The 20,472-nt window shown below is 42.5% G+C and overlaps 1 protein-coding gene across 1 annotated transcript; it reads right to left on the bottom strand.

The window, feature by feature from the left end:
- Positions 1–12,101: 12,101 nt before the first annotated feature.
- On the bottom strand, positions 12,102–14,515 carry LOC115118955 (trace amine-associated receptor 13c-like; the record flags this gene model as incomplete). Its single annotated transcript, XM_029647680.2, has 1 exon — positions 12,102–14,515. A coding segment is annotated over one exon (840 nt), but the record flags the coding sequence as incomplete, so codon positions are not given.
- Positions 14,516–20,472: the final 5,957 nt, after the last annotated feature.

The following is a 20,472-nucleotide window of genomic DNA, read 5'->3' on the forward strand; positions in this document are numbered from 1 at the left end:
CTAGCCTGTCCTTCAGTCTTACTGACAGTTAGAGATGAGAGGAAAGGTACATTTTCTCAGTTGAGCACTTTAATGGGAAAAATATAGTATGCGTGATTTATTGGTCACTGAAAGGCTATTTTACATGGGAAATAGGATAACTGTTAAGACTAACTGGTTTGGGTGATGTCAGTGCTCAGTTTGGAACATATTCCACAACCTCAGGAGACATGATTGCACACCACATGTCAGCTAGTCAGTGTGTAGGAAAGTTGACAGTAAGAAAGTTGATGAGATGGCATAAAGTTATGCTGACCTACAAAGGCAAAACGCAGTAACTACGAATTTGATCTGTTGTAATGGCCAAGTATATTATCTGATTAATGTGGGATTTATTTTCCTATTTAGTTTCCTTTTCCAAGATGGCGTAGCAGTCAGACATCTTTGTCTTTTGTCTTGTTAAGTGTATATATCTTTTTATATCTTTACACAGCGTGATTCAAACCAGAGCAAATCTGACTTATTTTCTCCATACCCCCGGATTCCTACCGTAAGCTCTGAACCTTTTCACCTGGATCATCGCAGATAGCTAGCTTTAAAAAAAATTGTTTTGCTAGGCCCATCTCCCGGCTAGCCGAAGAGGTCTACCAGCCACTCCTTGGGCCACAATACCTATTTTTCCAATTGGCCTGGACCCCTTTTACTGCCGACACGGAGCCTCGCCGATCCATCATGACACGATCCATCATTTGTTGACTTCTGTAACCGTAAAAGCCTTGGTTAACATTAGAAGCCTCCTCCCTAAGTTTGTCCTAGCCGTGTCTGAATCCTGGCTTAGGATGACCACCAAAAAATTTTCTTCCCTAACTATAACATTTTCCGACAAGATATAATTGCCAAAGGGGGCGGAGTTGCAATCTACTGCAGAGATAGCCTGCAGAGCTCTATCTTACTATCCAGGTCTGTGCCCAAATAATTTAAGCTTCTACTTTAAAAAATCCACTTTTCCAGAAACAAGTCTCTCACCGTTGAGTTTGCTATAGACCACCTTCTGCCCACAGCTGTGCCCTGGACACCATATGTGAATTGATTGGACCCCATCTATCTTCAGAGCTCGTGCTGTTAGGTGACCTAAACTGGGACATGCTTAACATCCTGTCCATCCTACAATCTAAGCCCTCAATCTCACACAAATGATCAATTAACCTACCAGGTACAACCCCAAATCCGTAAACACGGGCACCCTCATAGAAATCATCCTAACCAACCTGCCCTCCAAATACACCTCTGCTGTCTTCAACCAGGATCTCAGCGATCACTGCCTCATTGCCTTCGTCCGTAATGGGTCTGCGGTCAAACGACCACCCCTCATCACAGTCAAACGCTCCCTAAAACACTTCAGCGAGTAGGCCTTTCTAATCCACCTGGCCCAGGAATCCTGGAAGGATATTGACATCATTCCGTCAGTAGAGGATGCCTGGTTATTCTTTACAAGTGCTTTCCTCACCATCTTAAATAAGCATGCCCCATTCAAAAAATGTAGAACCAGGAACAGATAAAGCTCTTGGTTCACTCCAGACCTGACTGCCCTTGACCAGCACAAAAACATCCTGTGGCGTACTGCATTGGCATCGAATCGCCCCCGCGATATTTAACTTCCAGGGAAGTTAGGAACCAATATACACACGCAGTTAGGAAAGCAAAGGCTAGCTTTTTCAAACAGAAATTTGCGTCCTTTTTTTTGCACAAACTCCCCAAAAATTATGGGACACTGTAAAGTTCATGGAGAATAAGATCACCTCCTCCCAGCTGCCCACTGCACTGAGGCTAGGAAACACTGTCACCATTTATAAATCGCCAAAAAACTTCCATTTACTCATAATAGACTGAATTTACACATCACACTATTACAACAGTGTGACTGTTTTGGAATACAATATGACATGTATTTATTTTAACATCCTCTGTGTTGTGTGATTATTGTTTAACCATTGATATGTTCTTGGTCATTTTGAGACCATAAAAGGCAGCTGAACTCAAAAACCAACTTCTCTAGTTGAAAAAGGCCGATGTTGCATAGATATTAGACAGAAACATTGATTCTAGTATATAAATGTTGTACAAGGTGTAAATAGCATAATAGAGGACATATCTTCCAAAACAGATATTTGTGAGATTTAACCTGTTGAGTGTAGGGGGCAGTATTTTAATGTTTGGATGATAAACGTACCCAAAGTAAACTTCCTACTTCTCAGGCCCAGAAGCTAGAATATGCATATAATTGTCAGATTAGGATAGAAAACACTCTAAAGTTTCCAAAACTGTCCAAATGCTGTCTGTTAGTATAACAGAACTGATATTGCATGCGAAAACCTGAGGAAAATCCAACTAGGAAATGCCTCTTATTTTGAAATCTCCCTGTTCCATTGCATGGCTTCCCTCCATTTAAAGGGATATCAACCAGATTCCGTTCTCTATGGCTTCCACATGGTGTGAACAGTCTTTAGACATAGTTTCAGCCTTTTATTCTGGAAAATGAGCGAGAAGGATCACTTTGCGTCAGTGGATGGCTGGGTGCCAGCAGCATTTTGCATGCGCAACAGCTTGGAGCAGACATTTTCTCTCTCTCTCCTATTGAAAAAGCTACGGTCCGGTTGAAATATTATCGATTATTTATTGTATAAACAACCTGAGGAATGATTATAAAAAAACGTTTGACATGTTTCTACGAACTCTACGGATACTATTTGGAATTTGTCTGCCCCGTCGTGACCGCTCGAGCCTGTGAATTACTCAACAAAACGCGCCATCCAAATGGAGGTATTTTGGATGTAAATAGAATCTTTATGGAACAAAAGGAACATGTATTGTGTAACTGGGAGTCTTGTGAGTGCAAACATCCGAAGATCATCAAAGGTAAGCGATTCATTTTATTGCTTTTCTGACTTTCTTGACCAATCTACTTTGCTGCTAGCTGTTTAATGTTTTGTCTGCTGAGAGAGATGTCCTTACATAAACGCTTGGTTTGCTTTAGCTGTAAAGCTTTTTTGAAATCTGACATGCCAGGTGGATTAACAACAAGCTAAACTGTGTTTTGCTATATTGCTCTTGTGATTTCATGAAAATTAAATATTTTTTGAAATTTAATTTGAATTTGGCGCTCTGCAATTCAGCAGATGTTGACGAAATGGGATAACGGGATGGGTGCGCCAAGAAGTTTTTAAGTGAGCTGTTATTTTCCTAGATCACTTGGATATTTGAGGGTTGAGATTTGATTTCCATCCTGAACACTAACAGCGGATGGTAACGTCAGAATTGTCATGCGTGGAGAAACAGCTGCACAGATTGCGCTCTAACCAATCCTACAATAGAACCAGTGAGACAGAACAGTGAGACAGGCCTGCAGCAACTCAGACATGTTAACATATGACAACACACACTTGTTTACATAAGACAACACATCACCAATATTATGGTGAAAGAACACTTGACCCCTAGCCCTTTATGGAGTGGCCACTTGTTGATGTGTTCGATAGTGATCACTCCAGTCTGCCACCGATTTGGTCAAAATGACAATTGAGACGATGTGCACTTGCATCCCAACTGCCACTTGTCAATATTTCCAAATTCAAAACCCATTTGTGAGCTATTTGTGTTACGCCACAACCTATTTTGTAACATGAAACACTGCCTGACAGACGTATACAGTAATAGAAAATGAGAACGTTGTCAAAACGGAGCGGTCACCACTCGGCAGAGACTTTATAAGTCGATTTAGCTAACGGGGCCTGCCTGTTCAATGTGCTACTACTGTAGCTAGCTTCATTGACAAACAAAGAGATGGAACTTAGCTAGCAAGCTAGTAATTCTCCTCACTGATAAACAGGATATAGCTTGTGAGGTATTTACTAAAGTTTGACTGATGAAGTTGTAGACATGTTCTCAGAAATCAGTGCAGTAACTATAATTTTCATGCACATTGAGAAATACTGCACCAAACACCTTAGCTAGATGTAAAATTCAAAATTAATAACAGATTTCTTCATGTATCTTAATTCTGACAATTTTGAGGGACAATAACTGGTCCTCTGTAGCTCAGTTGGTAGATCATGGCACTTGCAAAACCAGGATAGTGGGTTCAATACATTGAATGTCACTTTGGATAAAAGTGTCTGCTAAATGGCATATGGGTACGATGTTAAGCCATCATTTGTCTTTTATGTACCACTTACTTAAGGAGATATGTGAATCCTACCAATTAGAGCTGGTTGGTGGCCATTTTGGAAAACTGGTTAAATCATCGCCGGGATCCCCGGACCATAGATTGTCGCTGAAAGCTCTTGACTGGGGACCGTCGCTGGAGGCTCCGGACCGGGGACCGTCGCTGGAGGCTCCGGACCGGGGACCGTCGCTGGAGGCTCCGGACCGGGGACCGTCGCTGCAGGCTCCGGGCCATGGATCGTCGCTGCAGGCTCCGGGCCATGGATCGTCGCTGCAGGCTCCGGGCCATGGATCGTCACGCTCCGGGCCATGGATCGTCACTGCGGGTTTCGGGCCATGGATCGTCACTGCAGGCTTCGGGCCATGGATCGTCACTGCAGGCTTCGGGCCATGGATCGTCACTGCAGGCTTCGGGCCATGGATCGTCACTGCAGGCTTCGGGCCATGGATCGTCACTGCAGGCTTCGGGCCATGGATCGTCACTGGAGGCTTCGGGCCATGGATCGTCACTGGAGGCTTCGTACGTGGAGCCGGAACAGTTCTCACCGGACTGAGGAGACGTACTGGAAACCTGATGCGTGGAGCTGCCACAGGGCTTACCAGGCTGGGGAGACATACTGGAGGACTGGTACGTGGAACCAGAACAGGTCTCACCGGACTGGGGAGATTCACTGGAAGCCTGGTGTGTGGAGCAGGCACCGGATACAATGGGCCGTGGAGGAGCACTGGAGGACACAAGCTTAGAGCTGGCACAACCCGTCCTGGCTGGATGGTTACTTTCGCCCTGCAAATGCGGGGCTCTAGCACAGGACGCACTGGGCTGTGCAGACGCACCGGAGACACAGTGTGCAGAGCCGGCGCAGGATATCCAGGGCCAAAGAGACGCACTGGAGGCCAGGAGCGCTGATCCAGCACCATCCGTCCTGGCTGAATGCCCACTCTAGCCCGGCCAATGCGGGGAGTGGCAGGGTAGCCTAGTGATTAGAGCATTGGACTAGTAACCGAAAGGTTGCATGTTCAATTCCCTGAGCTAACAAGGTACAAATCTGCCATTCTGCCCCTGAACAGACAGTTAACCCAGTGTTCCTAGGTCGTCATTGAAAATAACTGACTTGCCTAGATAAATAAATTTAAAATTAAATTAAATATGAGCGCACCGGGCTGTGACTGCGCTGGGGAAAATCTACCTAAGTATGGTTCCCAATCAGAGACAACAATAGACAGCTGTCCCTGATTGAGAACCATACCCGGCCAAAACAAACATAGAAAAAAGAACAGAATGCCCACTCACACATTTACATATTCACATTTTCAAAACATGCATGGCTCTGTCGTAATGACACTTATTTCACTCTACCATTAAAATGTTGGGCCAGTAAGAGAAAGGTTGCTGGTTCAAATCCTTGAGCCAACTAGGTGAAAAGTCTGTCGATGTGCCTTTGAGCAAGGAACTTCACCTTAATTGTTCTTGTAAGTCACTCCGTTTAAGAGTGTCTGCTAAATGACTGACAAAATTACATATTTAACTTTTGCATGATTCTTTGAGAGCATCGTACATCTGCAAAAGGCAAACTGTGCTCTGTAACTGATGTCACTGGGACTATATTGTCTCTACTGGGTAAGTGGACAACTCTTTAATGATGTTAGTTTGACTTGGTCATGTTTATGACACCAGAGGGTCCTGTTATCACCTGTATGCAAGGCTCTGGAACAATGAGGTCCAAAACTCTGCACAGGTCAATGAATAAAGATACTCATGAAGAAGTAGGGTTTCAGACTAAACCTCCCCCTATCCTCACTCAAGTCTCAATCCTACACCCTCTCTATTGTGTTTTTTGACAAATAACAATACATTTTCACATGTACAGACCTGAATTAAAACATTAGTTGGCCTTTCTGAGTTGGCACATCCTGATTTCATGGGGCATAATCCAGGACACCTACACCCTGGGTCTCGACCCCGCCCTGTGCAACTGAGTACTGGACATCCTGACGGGCCGCCTCCAGGTGGTGAGGGTAGGTAACCACATCTTCACCCCGCTGATCCTCAACACTGGGGCCCCACAAGGGTGCGTTCTGAGCCCTCTCCTGTACTCCCTGTTCACCCACGACTGCGTGGCCACGCACACCTCCAACTCAATCATCAAGTTTGAGGACGACACTACAGTGGTAGGCTTGATTACCAACAATGACAAGACGGCCTACAGGGAGGAGGTGAGGGCCCTCGGAGTGTGGTGTCAGGAAAATAACCTCACACTCAACGTCAACAACACTACGCCTGTCCACTGTCACAATGCTCTACTACAACTTCATTAAACAGCAGAGGGAGCACCCCCCTATACACATCGATGGGACAGTAGTGGAGAGGGTAGTAAGTTTTAAGTTCCTAAGCGTACACATCACCGACAACGTGAATTGGTCCACCCACACAGACAGCATCGTGAAGAAGGCGCAGCAGCCTCTTCAACCTCAGGAGGCTGAAGAAATTCGGCTTTTCACAAACACTCATAAACTTCTACAGATGCACAATCGAGAGCATCCTGTTGGGCTGCATCACCGCCTGGTACGGCAACTCCTCCGCCCACAACCGTAAGGCTCTCCAGAGGGTAGTGAGGTCTGCACAACGCATCACCGGGGGCAAACTACCTGCCCTCCAGGACACCTACACCACCCGATGTCACAGGAAGGCCATAAAGATCATCAAGGACAACAACCACCCAAGCCGCTGCCTGTTCACCCCGCTATCATCCAGAAGGCGAGGTCAGTACAGGTGCATCAAAGCAGGGACCGAGAGACTGAAAAACAGCTTCTATCTCAAGGTCATCAGACTGTTAAACAGCCACCACTAACATTGAGCGGCTGCTGCCAACACACTGACTCAACTCCAGCCACTTTAATAATGGGAATTGATGGAAATTGATGTAAAATATATCACTAGCCACTTTAAACAATGCAACTTAATATAATGTTTACATACCCTCCATTATTCATATCATATGTATATACTGTACTCTATATCATCTACTGCATCTTTATGTAATACATGTATCACTAGCCACTTTAAACTATGCCACTTTGTTTACATACCCTACTTTACTCATCTCATATGTATATACTGTACTCGATACCATCTACTGCCTCTTGCCTATGCCGTTCTGTACCATCACTTATTCATATATCTTTATGTACATATTCTTTATCCCTTTATACTTGTGTGTATAAGTTAGTAGTTTTGGAATTGTTAGGTTAGATTACTCATTGGTTATTACTGCATTGTTTAAACTAGAAGCACTCGCATTATCATCTGCTAACCATGTGTATGTGACAAATAAATTTGATTTGATTTTGATTTGACACAGATAATGTGCTCCAGGGTCAATATCTTACATGTCAAAAGACACTGGTGTAACCCCTGACCTGGCAGCAGTGATGTAGTGATAGCAGTGTTTACAACCAGTATGTTGATGTTGAAGTGTCTGCTGCGGTCTCCTGGTCTGTCGTGTTTCCATCGTTCAGGCAGGTGATAGCAGGAAGAGGGATGTCAAAGGTTAGAGACACATGGTTGCTCACCACCATACATATTTGAATTATTTTATTTAACCTTTATTTAACTAGGCAAGTTAAGAACAAATTATTTTTTTCAATGACTGCCTATGAACAGTGGGTTAACTGCCTTGTTCAGGGGCAGAACGACAGATTTTCTGGTAGCTCGGGGATTCGATCTTGCAACCATTCGGTTAATTGTCCAAAGCTCTAACCACGAGGCTTCCTGCCGCTACCTACCAGACAAAAGTTTGGACACCCCTACTCATATATAACACATATGGAATTATGCAGTAACCAAAAAAGTGTTTAAAAAATCTAAATATATTTTGTATTTGAGATTCTTCAAAGTACTAACCTTGATGACGACGGCTCATAATAATGGCAGGAATGGAGTTCATTGAATGGTATCAAACACATCAAAACCATGCACCTATTATATAGGTCCTGGATTGCAGGAAGCTTGGCCCCAGTGATGTGCTGTATGCATGACCCTCTGTAGCGCCTTAAGGTCAGATGCCAATCAGTTGCCATGCCAGGCAGTGATGCAAATGGTCAAGATGCTCTCGATAGTGCAGCTGTAGAACTCCTTTAGAATCTTGGGACGCATGCCAAATCTTTTCAGTCTCCTGAGGCAGAAAAGGTTTTGTCCTGCTCTCTTCACGACTGTCTTGGTGTGTTTGGACCATGATAGATGGTTGGTGATGTTGAAACCAAGGAACTTAAAACTCTCGACCCGCTCCACTACAGTCCCATTGATGTTAATGGGGGCCTGTTCGGCCCGCCTTTTCCTGTATTCCACGATCAGCTCCTTTGTCTTGCTCACATTGAGGCAAAAGTTGTTGTCCTGGCACCACACTGCCAGGTCTCTGACCTCATCCCTATAGGCTGTCTAATCGTTGTTGGCGATCAGGGCTAACACTGTTGTGTCGTCAGCAAATGTAATGATGGTGTTGGAGTCGTGTTTGGCCATGCAGTCATTAGTGAACAGGGAGTACAGGAGTGGACTAAGTATACACCCCTGAGGGTCCCCAATGTTGAGGATCAGCGTGGCAGGTGTGTTGTTGCCTACCCTAACCATCTGGGGGTGACCCATCAGGAAGTCCAGGAACCAGTTGCAGAGGGAGGTGTTTAGTCCCAGGGTCCTTGGGAGCTTTGTGGGCACTATGGTGTTGAAGCCGATGACTGAAGTGGTGTACTCCTCAATGCCTTTGGATAAATCCCCAAACATATTCCAGACAGTGCTAGCAAAACAGTCCTGTAGCGTAGCATCCACATCATCTGACCACTTCTATATTTAGCGAGTCACTGGTACTTCCTGCTGTAGTTATTGTTTGAAATCAGGAATCAGGAGGATAGAATTATGGTCAGATTTGACAAATTTGGTTTGTTTATTGCAGATAAAGGCCTATATTGACTGTTACATTCCAAATACTGTCCATTGAAATCTAGGTCCTACTTCTAGAGTGTGAACCTAATATGTCTTGTTTAGTCTGTCCCCTGAAGGTAGACTGGTGTCAGGCTGAAGCGGCAGCTGCCACGGGTGTGTGGATAAACATCTGTTCCTCAACATGTCTCAACATGTCTTCCACACACCAAGGTTCCTCCTGTCCTGTTCCAGTTGAGGGCTACCTGCCCACTGCCATTATTATATAAAATTATCCAGCAAACCTGTTCAGCTCAGCTGCTGGTAATCATGAGGTAGCAATTGGCAAAATGGAAGAGTTTCACTGGTCGCTGTATCCCTGAACCTTCTTCAGTCCCGGTTACACCCAGCAGCATGTGTAAGCCCCTCTGCCTCTAATAGACCTCAAGGATGTGGGCTGGTAGGAGTGGATCCTTGCTCCGCAGCGCTACCTGGCCAACTACTGTCAGTGCCCGTTCCCACTGAGCAAGAGCCTGAACGGCCCCAACCACGCTATCCTGCAGGCACTGGTACACTCTTTGGACCCCCACGGCACACCCCAGCCCTGCTGCGTACCCATCCGCCTGTCACCTGTCTCAATGCTCTACTATGACAACAATGTATTCCTACGCACCAACCATGCCATCCTGCAGACAGTGGTACACTCCTTGGACCCCCACGGCACACCCCAGCCCTGCTGCGTACCCATCCGCCTGTCACCTGTCTCACTGCTCTACTACGACAACAATGTATTCCTACGCACCAACCATGCCATCCTGCAGACAGTGGTACACTCCCTGGACCCCCACGGCACACCCCAGTCCTGCTGCGTACCCATCCGCCTGTCCACTGTCTCAATGCTCTACTACGACAACAACATATTCCTACGCACCAACCAGGACATGGTGATGGATGACTGTGGCTGCAGATGAATTACATTAGGTGTGATGGCTGGTTGGTGTAGTGGACTTTAGAACTGTCTTTTTTTACCCATAATAACAATGTTATATTCATTGAGTCTCCTGTGATGAAAAGGCTTTGGTATTATTCAGACAGATGGTCTCTTCTAAGTTTGGCACAGGCACACATTTCATCTAACACAGGGAGTTCAGATTTAAATTGACTTCATATACAGATCTAGTGTGTCCTTGTGTCTGGTGCCGCCAGCTGGACTGTGTTTCTGCCGACACATTGGTGCGGCTGGCTTCCTGGTTAAGTGAGCAGTGTGTCAAGAAGCAGTGCGGCTTGGCCGGGTCGTGTTTTGCAGGACGCATGGCTCTTGACCGTCGCCTCCCCGAATCCATAGAGGAGTTGCAGCGATGGGACAAGACTATAACTACGAATTGGATATCATGAAAAAGGGGTAAAAGTACAATAAAATAAACTTTGGCTCTTTAAACAATCTAGCATTTTGGATTTGAGCTCAACATTTTCATGCGAGGCAACAGTATAAAATCTCACCTCTTATTTGAGGGTGTTTTCATACATATTGTACCTGTTTTACCATTTAAAAATGAATGCACCTTATAAATCAAGCCCCCCCCCATTTGAAGAGGTCATAAGTATTTGGACAACTTCAAATCAAATTGATTTATATAGCCCTTCGTACATCAGCTGATATCTCAAAGTGCTGTACAGAAACCCAGCCTAAAACCCCAAACAGCAAGCAATGCAGGTGTAGAAGCACGGTGGCTAGGAAAAACTCCCTAGAAAGGCTAAAACCTAGGAAGAAACCTAGAGAGGAACCAGGCTATGTGGGGTGGAGATTATAACAGAACATGGCCAAGATGTTCAAATGTTCATAAATGACCAGCATGGTCGAATAATAATAAGGCAGAACAGTTGAAACTGGAGCAGCAGCACGGCCAGATGGACTGGGGACAGCAAGGAGTCATCATGTCAGGTAGTCCTGGGGCATGGTCCTAGGGCTCAGGTCCTCCGAGAGAAAGAAAGAGAGAAGGAGAGAATTAGAGAACGCACACTTAGATTCACACAGGACACCGAATAGGACAGGAGAAGTACTCCAGATATAACAAACTGACCCTAGCCCCCCGACACATAAACTACTGCAGCATAAATACTGGAGGCTGAGACAGGAGGGGTCAGGAGACACTGTGGCCCCATCCGAGGACACCCCCGGACAGGGCCAAACAGGAAGGATATAACCCCACCCACTTTGCCAAAACTTCACTTGTATTGTATTAAAGGTGGTAACCTTTAAATGTAATGTTCAGTTAAATTATGTATTTAGATATTGGATCCCTTACCCTGTAAGCAGTCTATGAACTTCTCTTATGGGTGACTGCAGTCCACACTTTGATCTTGGTAGTCACTGCCAACAAACAAGAGTGTTGTCATGTTCAGACAAAACACGTTACTTCCTTCAGCACACTACAACAGCACACTACTACAACAGCACACTACTACAACAGCACACTACAACAACAGCACACTACTACAACAGCACACTACAACAACAGCACACTACTACAACAGCACACTACAACAGCACACTACTACAACAGCACACTACTACAACAGCACACTACAACAACAGCACACTACTACAACAGCACACTACTACAACAGCACACTACTACAACAGCACACTACTACAACAGCACACTACTACAACAGCACACTACTACAACAGCACACTACTACAACAGCGTGACCGTTGTGGAATAAAATGTCCAATATATTCAATGTTTCCTTTAACATCCTCTGTGTTGTGTGCTTATTGTTTAACCATTGATATGTTCTGGGTCATTTTGAAACCTTAAGGAGCATCAGGTACTGCTGACATGTCTACCAAAGGCATGTCTAATGTTTTTGAGATAAATTACACTGGTCACTGTTCAAACATTTATAAAGTATTAAGAAAATATGAATAGTCCTCACTTTATATTAGGGACTGCAAAATGACTGTACTAATGATCAGTACATGGTTTATAAGGATATTTATTAAACATCTTATGAATCATTATTACATACTAAAGAAGTTGTTTATAAATGTGGGAATAACTAGCTTGCTAAAACAAATGTGGGCGTAATGATACATGAATGATGAATAAACTATTTACTTATCCATTATTAATTATTTAGTGTGTTACCCAATCACTATTTTCATTCACACTAAACAGCTTCTGACAGAGCTGCTCTGGTGTGACCCCTGACCTGGCAGCAGTGATGTAGTGAGAGTAGTGGTAGTGTTCATAACCAGTATGTTGAGGTTGAAGTGTCTACTGTGGTCTCCTGCACTGTTGTGTTTAATGATTCATGCATATAGTAGTAATTTAAAAATGTCATAATACCCAGGTGATTAACATTTAGCAAATGTGTGCGAGATAATAAACGGTGAGCAAACTAAATGCCTTACAAATGTTTTTTTACTGAACATTATAAAGTGTTACAAATTATCTGCATATTCTTGCATTTTACCATCAACTGCTTACACAATACACCATTGAGATAGACTTGGACGTCATCGAATATGCAGTATTGAACATTTCAGATCCACTACACTTGCTAATGGCATTGAGTCCCAATTGAGCCACTAGAGGGTAATGTTAGACAATATACAGAATGATTCATGACTTCCTCTAAATGTACTTTAAGAATAATTACATACTATTTACTGTATCATTAAATAACATGGAACAACCACAGACTTTGGTATTTGGAATATACAACCCAAAATGACTTCTTATGCCTTCTCCAAGCCATTCCAATCCAGCCTAATAATTTTGTATCAACAACACATCTATCTATGATGACAACACAGAGAAGTATTGGTAAGTGAGAGTAATGGCAGTGTTCATAACCAGTATGTTGAAGTGTCTACTGTGGTCTCCTCTGTTGTGTTTAATCATTAATGCATATAGTAGTAATTTATAAATGTCAGAATACCCAGGTGATTAACATTTAGTAAATATGGGCTTAATAATAAATAGTGATCAAACTGTAAATGTCTTACAAATGGTTTATAACTGAATGTTATTATAAAGTGTTACCCATAATTGCATATTCTGACATTTTACACAATTTAGTTAGATCTGGATGTTATCTGATATCATGAGGTATTGTACATTTCAACTTTAATGTACTTGTAGAAGGCGTTGTGTCCCAATTGCGCCACTAGGGGGGAATATTAGAAAGTAAATTGAATTACTCATGACATCCTTAAAATGTACATTTGGTATTAATTAGGATCCCCACTAGCCAATGCAAAAGCATCAGCTAATCTTCCTGGGTCCACATTAAATAACATGCAACAACCACAGACTTTGGTATTTGGAAAATACAACCAAAGTCTTTTATAAAACAAGATGATCTATTCATATGCCTTGTCTGATTAATTCCAATCCAATTCAGACAAACATTCTGTATCAACAGAATGTTATCTATGATTACAACAATGACATAAGTAATGTCAGTGTATTGACACGTGAAATAAGCATTTACAACAATTGCATAACAACACAACATCAAACACGTTTGTCAAAGTTAGGCATAAAAACATAGGAACTATGAACGCCTTAACTTCAGAGTTAAAATAAGTTTAGCTGTCACTTTGAACCATGGATAAAAGAAAGCATAAATTATTGGATTAATTAAAGAGTTACAAAGTGGTAGAAAGCTAAAGAAAAGTGATGACGAATGTAAATTGACTAAATAAAAAAAGAAAAAAGGAATCCAACAACTTAGATAGGTGAAAACAACAATAGCTAGAGTTTTTGCTGCTTTTCTCTCAGACTTATTTGCCTGTACAGTTTTAACACCAGACACACTGGCAGTCTCTTTTGAAAATACCTTTCTGGCCTGTGATCTGGCCACCGCAAAGATTTTCATATAAAGTGTTATAATAATAGAGCATGGGACAACCATTGTAAATACAAGGTCAATTATATTAACCCAGATTAACCCTTCTACAATAAAACATTCTTTCAAACAACTACTTGGTACTTGTACTTTCACAGAGATTTTCATAATAGCAGCACGGTATATGATACAATAACACCAGGTAATGGATATACAACACATCATTCTTGTTATTGTTATTTTAGAGTGGTACAATAAGGGATCACACACAGCAACATAGCGGTCAATAGATATCAAGACCAAATTGCCCAGAGATAAAGAAGTACACAAACAAGAGATGTAGAATTGAAACACACAGAAATATTCCCCAAATCCCCAGCATGGTTCCATAATTGCTACAGTCACTACTGGTATCACAATCAGTCCCACCAGGAGATCTGACACAGCCAGAGAGAGGATGAGCAGGTTGGTTGGAGTCTGGAGCTGCTTGAAGTGAGAGATGGAGATGATCACCAGTACGTTCAAAAAATACTGTAACTGCTGAAATCAATGAGAAGAAGATGTACAGTGTTATGTAGATAGATGTCGACAGCAAAGCCTTTCTGCAAGAAGAGTTTCTGTCTTGAAAACAGTATTGAACATCTTCATGTTTCTCCATTTGTAATAAAGGGTCAAAATGCTGAGGTCCTTCGCCTGCTTGGTCCTGTGTGTGACCCTGTCAGGTGAGTCTTCTGACAAACTCTGAGCTCTGCCTCTCTATTTATCCCTAAGTGACACAGATACTCTCCTCCCTGTAGTGTCTCTGCACACACACACACACACACACACCACCAATAACAAAACATACATACGTGAAGACACAAATGAAATGGTTGGATAAACAAATCATTTGTGAAAACATGATGTAATGTATGACAGGATTGAATGTTGCTGTGCCCACCTAGCCTGACCTTCAGCCTTACTGAGAGTTAGAGATGAGAGAAAAGGTATATTTACTTAACTGAGCATTTTAATGGGGAAAATATAATATGGTTGATGTTTTGGTCACTGAAAGGCTATTTTGTCAGGTCCCCAGCTCTGTTCCACGCTGCTGCATTGATTGTTGTTTGTCTTTTTGTTACCCAGTTCTTGACGCTGTTCCTGTCCTGTTGCATGTCCGTTACAAATTGAATTTCAACTCCCTGTACCTGCTTCTCTTCTCCAGCATCCTTCCTTACAGAGGTAGTATTGCCATCTGTAGGAACACTATGAGGATCTGACCCCCCCCTGTCACTGGAGGATAAGGTGGAGTTGGCTTACACACTACAGGAAGGTGCCTAATCGGGTCCTCTTCATCAGGAGCCAGGATGAACTCAGGTGAGAGAGTGAGATGACTCTGTTTGGAGACAGTTGTGGCCTTGGGAGTCCTGGGTACAGAGATAAGCTACAGCCAAATTGGCTTGCTCTGATGAGTCACAGAAAGTGCGCAGTTCCCTTTCTGCCATCTGGTTGTCTGCCTTTGAGGGCACATAGCATCTGGGCATGGTTATGGTGGAGAGGTCTGAGAACAGACTTGCACACGTCTTCCATCTGCCCATCAGGTAGTACGTGGTCATCACAGCCCCTCCTACTGATCCAGAGTTTCTATACAAGAACCTTTAGCTGAGTAATGAAAGGGAGGATGTAGCCTAAGGGATCATATTGCCTGGCCAGCACTCTGTAAATTATCCTCAAGGCTTCTCTCTGGACAGGTCCTTGTTCGTAGCCGAGGGTGTCTGGTCCAGCTCAGGTCCACAATTAGTTATTGTTGATCGATGGTGGTCTGGGAGAGCCATATCCCACTGCTCTTTGACCTACCTTCTAGGGGAAGGTGTTCCACAGAGGTATGTTATTGGCCCATTGCCTAACCTCGTACCCCCCGGAAAAGAGGCAGTAGCGCAGCCTGTCCACCAACAACTTTGCTTCGGTCCTCGTGGGTAGACTTTGGAGACCGTTGTCAACATAGAAGGCTCGACTGACTCCTGATTTTTATTTAATTTGGATCTCTTTTAGTTGGGACTAATCTTCCAAGAGTCCTTAAACATTAAAATACAATTTATAATGCGAACAGATTTCCACATATAACACACTATTACAAACATACATAATATACTAACATAATGACCCAATAAATACCTAAAAAAATGTATATTCTTCATCTACTATAGTCTCACAACATTTCTATGTATTGTGTTTTAAAATAATGTTTGCATTTATATATTGAAAGGTTTCTGGTTTTCTCAGTTAATTTATTCAATTTCTTTATTGCTCTAAATCAAAATGTTATTTTGCCTATTTCTCTTTTCTGTCTGGACAAGGCATAGATGGTGGACATTCTATTCCTAGTATTTACGGAATGTCTCTCTCTTACCAACTGAATACCGTTGTGAATAGAACTTGTCCGTTTTAAATTATGTATGTTATGAAATAAAAATAAGCATGTTTTTTAAAATTATCTTATCGATTTGATGACCAACCAAGAACATTGCGCATGACTGCAACAGAAGAACCATATCTCCACCTTAAAACAATCCTTGCTGCTTTGTTCTGTGCATTCTGCAGTCTCCTAACTTCACTAGATGATGCATTTCCCCAGACCACCGAACAGTAGTTCACCTGACTCTCAATTAATGCTTGTGTTATTTGCTGAAGATTTTTTTTCTGGTAAATATTTATCCATCTTTCTGATTATGCATGCTGTTTTAATATATTTTTTTTAACGTAAATTATTTATTTGACACGACTATGATAAGTAGTTGTCTAGCTGCACTCCCAATAGTTTGGTTTCTGCCACTTCTTTAATTTGTACTCCTTCCATACTTAATTGTATTTTTTTTAATTTTTTTTTTATTTCACCTTTATTTAACCAGGTAGGCTAGTTGAGAACAAGTTCTCATTTACAACTGCGACCTGGCCAAGATAAAGCATAGCAGTGTGAACAGACAACACAGAGCTACACATGGAGTAAACAATTAACAAGTCAATAACACAGTAGAAAAAAATGGGCAGTCTATATACAATGTGTGCAAAAGGCATGAGGAGGTAGGCGAATAATACAATTTTGCAGATTAACACTGGAGTGATAAATGATCAGATGGTCATGTACAGGTAGAGATATTGGTGTGCAAAAGAGCAGAAAAGTAAATAAATAAAAACAGTATAAAAACAGTATGGGAATGAGGTAGGTGAAAATGGGTGGGCTATTTATCCAATAGACTATGTACAGCTGCAGCGATCGGTTAGCTGCTCGGATAGCTGATGTTTGAAGTTGGTGAGGGAGATAAAAGTCTCCAACTTCAGCGATTTTTGCAGTTCGTTCCAGTCACAGGCAGCAGAGTACTGTAACGAAAGGCGGCCAAATGAGGTGTTGGCTTTAGGGATGATCAGTGAGATACACCTGCTGGAGCGCGTGCTACGGATGGGTGTTGCCATCGTGACCAGTGAACTGAGATAAGGCGGAGCTTTACCTAGCATGGACTTGTAGATGACCTGGAGCCAGTGGATCTGGCGACGAATATGTAGCGAGGGCCAGCCGACTATCCCATGCTGTTTTGGCCTTTTCCTAGTGGAACAGACCAACTTTGGTTTTCTTGGTGTTTAAAACAAGTTTGTTTTGGCAAACCCACTCCCTAATATTCTCCAAATCTCCTTGTAAAGCTTGCTGTACCTGTTGAACTGATTGTCTTGCTGTCACGCCCTGACCTTAGAGCTTTTTATGTCTCTATTGTGGTTTGGTCAGGGTGTGATTTGGGTGGGCATTCTATGTTCCTGTTTCTATTTCTTTGTTTTGGCCGGGTATGGTTCTCAATCAGGGACAGCAGTCTATCGTTGTCTCTGATTGGGAACCATACTTAGGTAACTGTTTCCCACAGGGTTTTTGTGGGTAGTTATTTTCTGTTTTGTGTTTCTGCACCTGACAGGACTGTTTCGGTTTTCATTCATTCTCTGTGTTGTTTTTTGTTATTCAGTGTTCAGTTTTAATAAAAATATGAACACTTACCAATTGTAGTATCATCTGCAAATATATTAGCTTGAGTTTCAGCTAAGGCATAGGGAAGGTCGTTGGTATATATTAAATAAAGAAGTGGCCCAAGGCAGCTGCCCTGCGGTATTCCACAGTTTAACACATGAGGGGAAGAAAATGAACCATTGATATAGGTGGACTGTTTCCTGTCAGTTAGATATGACTGTACCCAATACATGCTACCTCCTTAAAACCATAATGCATCAATTTTGTCAAAATTATTTCATGATCCACTAAATCAAATGCTGCACTGAAATCTAAAAATAGTACACCTACAAACTTGCCATTATCCATAGCATTGAGCCACTGGTCAGTAATATCAACCAATGTAGTGGATTGGTTTTTGCTATAAGCATGCTGATTGGCTGTAATCAGATCATTCTTTTCCATGTACTCCCATATTTGTCTACTCACAATACCCTCCAATATCTTACTGAGTGTAGGGAGTAGACTAATTGGTTGACTATTTGCAAAGAACCCATTACTCCTGCCGTCTTTCGGAATAGTACACAGTTTCGCATGCTTCCCTACATTTGCAAACATTCCCTTTTCCATTGACCAATTAAATATGTATCTCAGTGGAACTGCAATCTGGAGAGCAGCACAGCGAAGCTATTTTTTTTTATTTTCCAGAAGACCATAACCTGTAGATTTACCTGTCATGATCGTCGTAGTGAGGAGACCAAAGCGCAGCGTGATGTGAATACGTCTTTTAATGTAAGACGAAAGAATACTAAAACAAACTTACAAAAAACAACAAAACTAACGTGACCGCTATTAACACTGAGTGCAAACATGCAACATCCCATAGACAATAACCCATGAAATAACCCAAGGAATATGGCTGCCTAAATATGGTTCCCAATCAGGGACAACAATAAACACCTGCCTCTAATTGAGAACCAAAGTAGGCAACCATAGACCTACATAAACACCTAGAACGTAAACAACCCCATAAACCTACAAAACCCCTAGATGAGACAAAAACACCCATACTACCCTCGTCACACCCTGACCTAACCAAAATATATAAAGAAAACAAAGAATACTCAGGTCAGGGTGTGACATTACCATCAGGTAATGACTTCAGTAGGTTTAACACCTCCTCCACTGACACCGTTTGCAGACTAAAAGAGCAGATCTTGTTGCTCATAATATGATCATCAATCCATTGAACAATAGCTTGTTTGGAAGAATGTATGTTTACATTGTTGCTCAGTAATTTAATTTTCTGTGTAAAAAAAATCGGCAAAATGATTGGCAATATCAACTGGTTTTGTTATTATTCTCCCGTCAACCTGAGATAGATGTACCAAGTAAGCCCTTAACTGTGTTCCATACCTTTTTAGAATCATTTTTACAATCAATAAAAGCATTGTTGTAAAATAATGTTTTTTGTTCTTTTGATTCAATTTAACTGCGTAAATACGTAATATTCTGTTCATTAATTTCTAATTTGACTTGGCTGCTAAGACTTTTTCCATATTTCTTTGAGAAAAAGCCTCACCGAGTTCATCAATCCATGGAGATGGACAAGCACCAACTGTACTCTTTCTTACAGGGGCGTGATGGTCCATTACCTCAGTGAGCAAATCAATAAAACATTCTGTAGCGTGATTTAGTTCATCCTCTACATGAATCAGCTCCCAAGGTACAGCAGCCAAAGCATTTAGAAATAGCTCATGATTAAATGTTTTAAAATTGAACATCCGTATTGCCAGAATGGTGGTCCTGAGAATGTTTCTGGAGGGCGTAGATGGCGCAGTAGGTACTACACATCATTACGAATGGTAAGACCTGCCATTCATAGGTGCTCGGCTCTGCTTTTCAGTCCAAATTAACCTGAGTGACTTGTCGGAGGGGAGAAGTTGCACCTGGTGAAAAATGATTTTGATATCGACACCTAAAGCCACTGTGTCATGTTTAAACCAGAGGAGCATGCAGAGCAGGAAAGGGCCACGGGTTGGTCATGGTAGTAGGCAATTATTCAAGATCTGACCGTTGTGCTGATAGGAGCAGTTGAACACTAGGGTGTGACCTGCACAGCACAACCTTGCACAGCCCAACCAAGCACGATGTGGACAGCGACATGGACTCACAGAGGGCCAGTACTGACTGGCTTGATGGGGACCAACAGGGCGGATGGTCAGACCCTAATAGAGGCTGTGCCCTGTGGATCTGTGGCAGCAGCAATTCCTTCAGGTGTGGGTACCTACTCTGAAGCATGTCAAAGGGGGAGGTGTGCTCGGTGAAGCAGAGACTGTCCGCTGTGAAAGCATTGTGGACTTGATACCGGTGCCACTGTCTACTTCAGGGGATATGATGAGTGACAGAAGCTCTGCTCACTTGTAGTACTGTATATTGTGACATATACTGCAAAGGCTCATTACCTATGGTTCACCCTCTAACCCAAGGCAATAGGCAACAGCAGGAAGACTGATGGAACTTTCAGAGCAATCAT

Source organism: Oncorhynchus nerka, linkage group LG1 (genome assembly GCF_034236695.1).
Source record: "Oncorhynchus nerka isolate Pitt River linkage group LG1, Oner_Uvic_2.0, whole genome shotgun sequence".
NCBI classification, from domain to species: Eukaryota; Metazoa; Chordata; class Actinopteri; order Salmoniformes; family Salmonidae; genus Oncorhynchus; species Oncorhynchus nerka.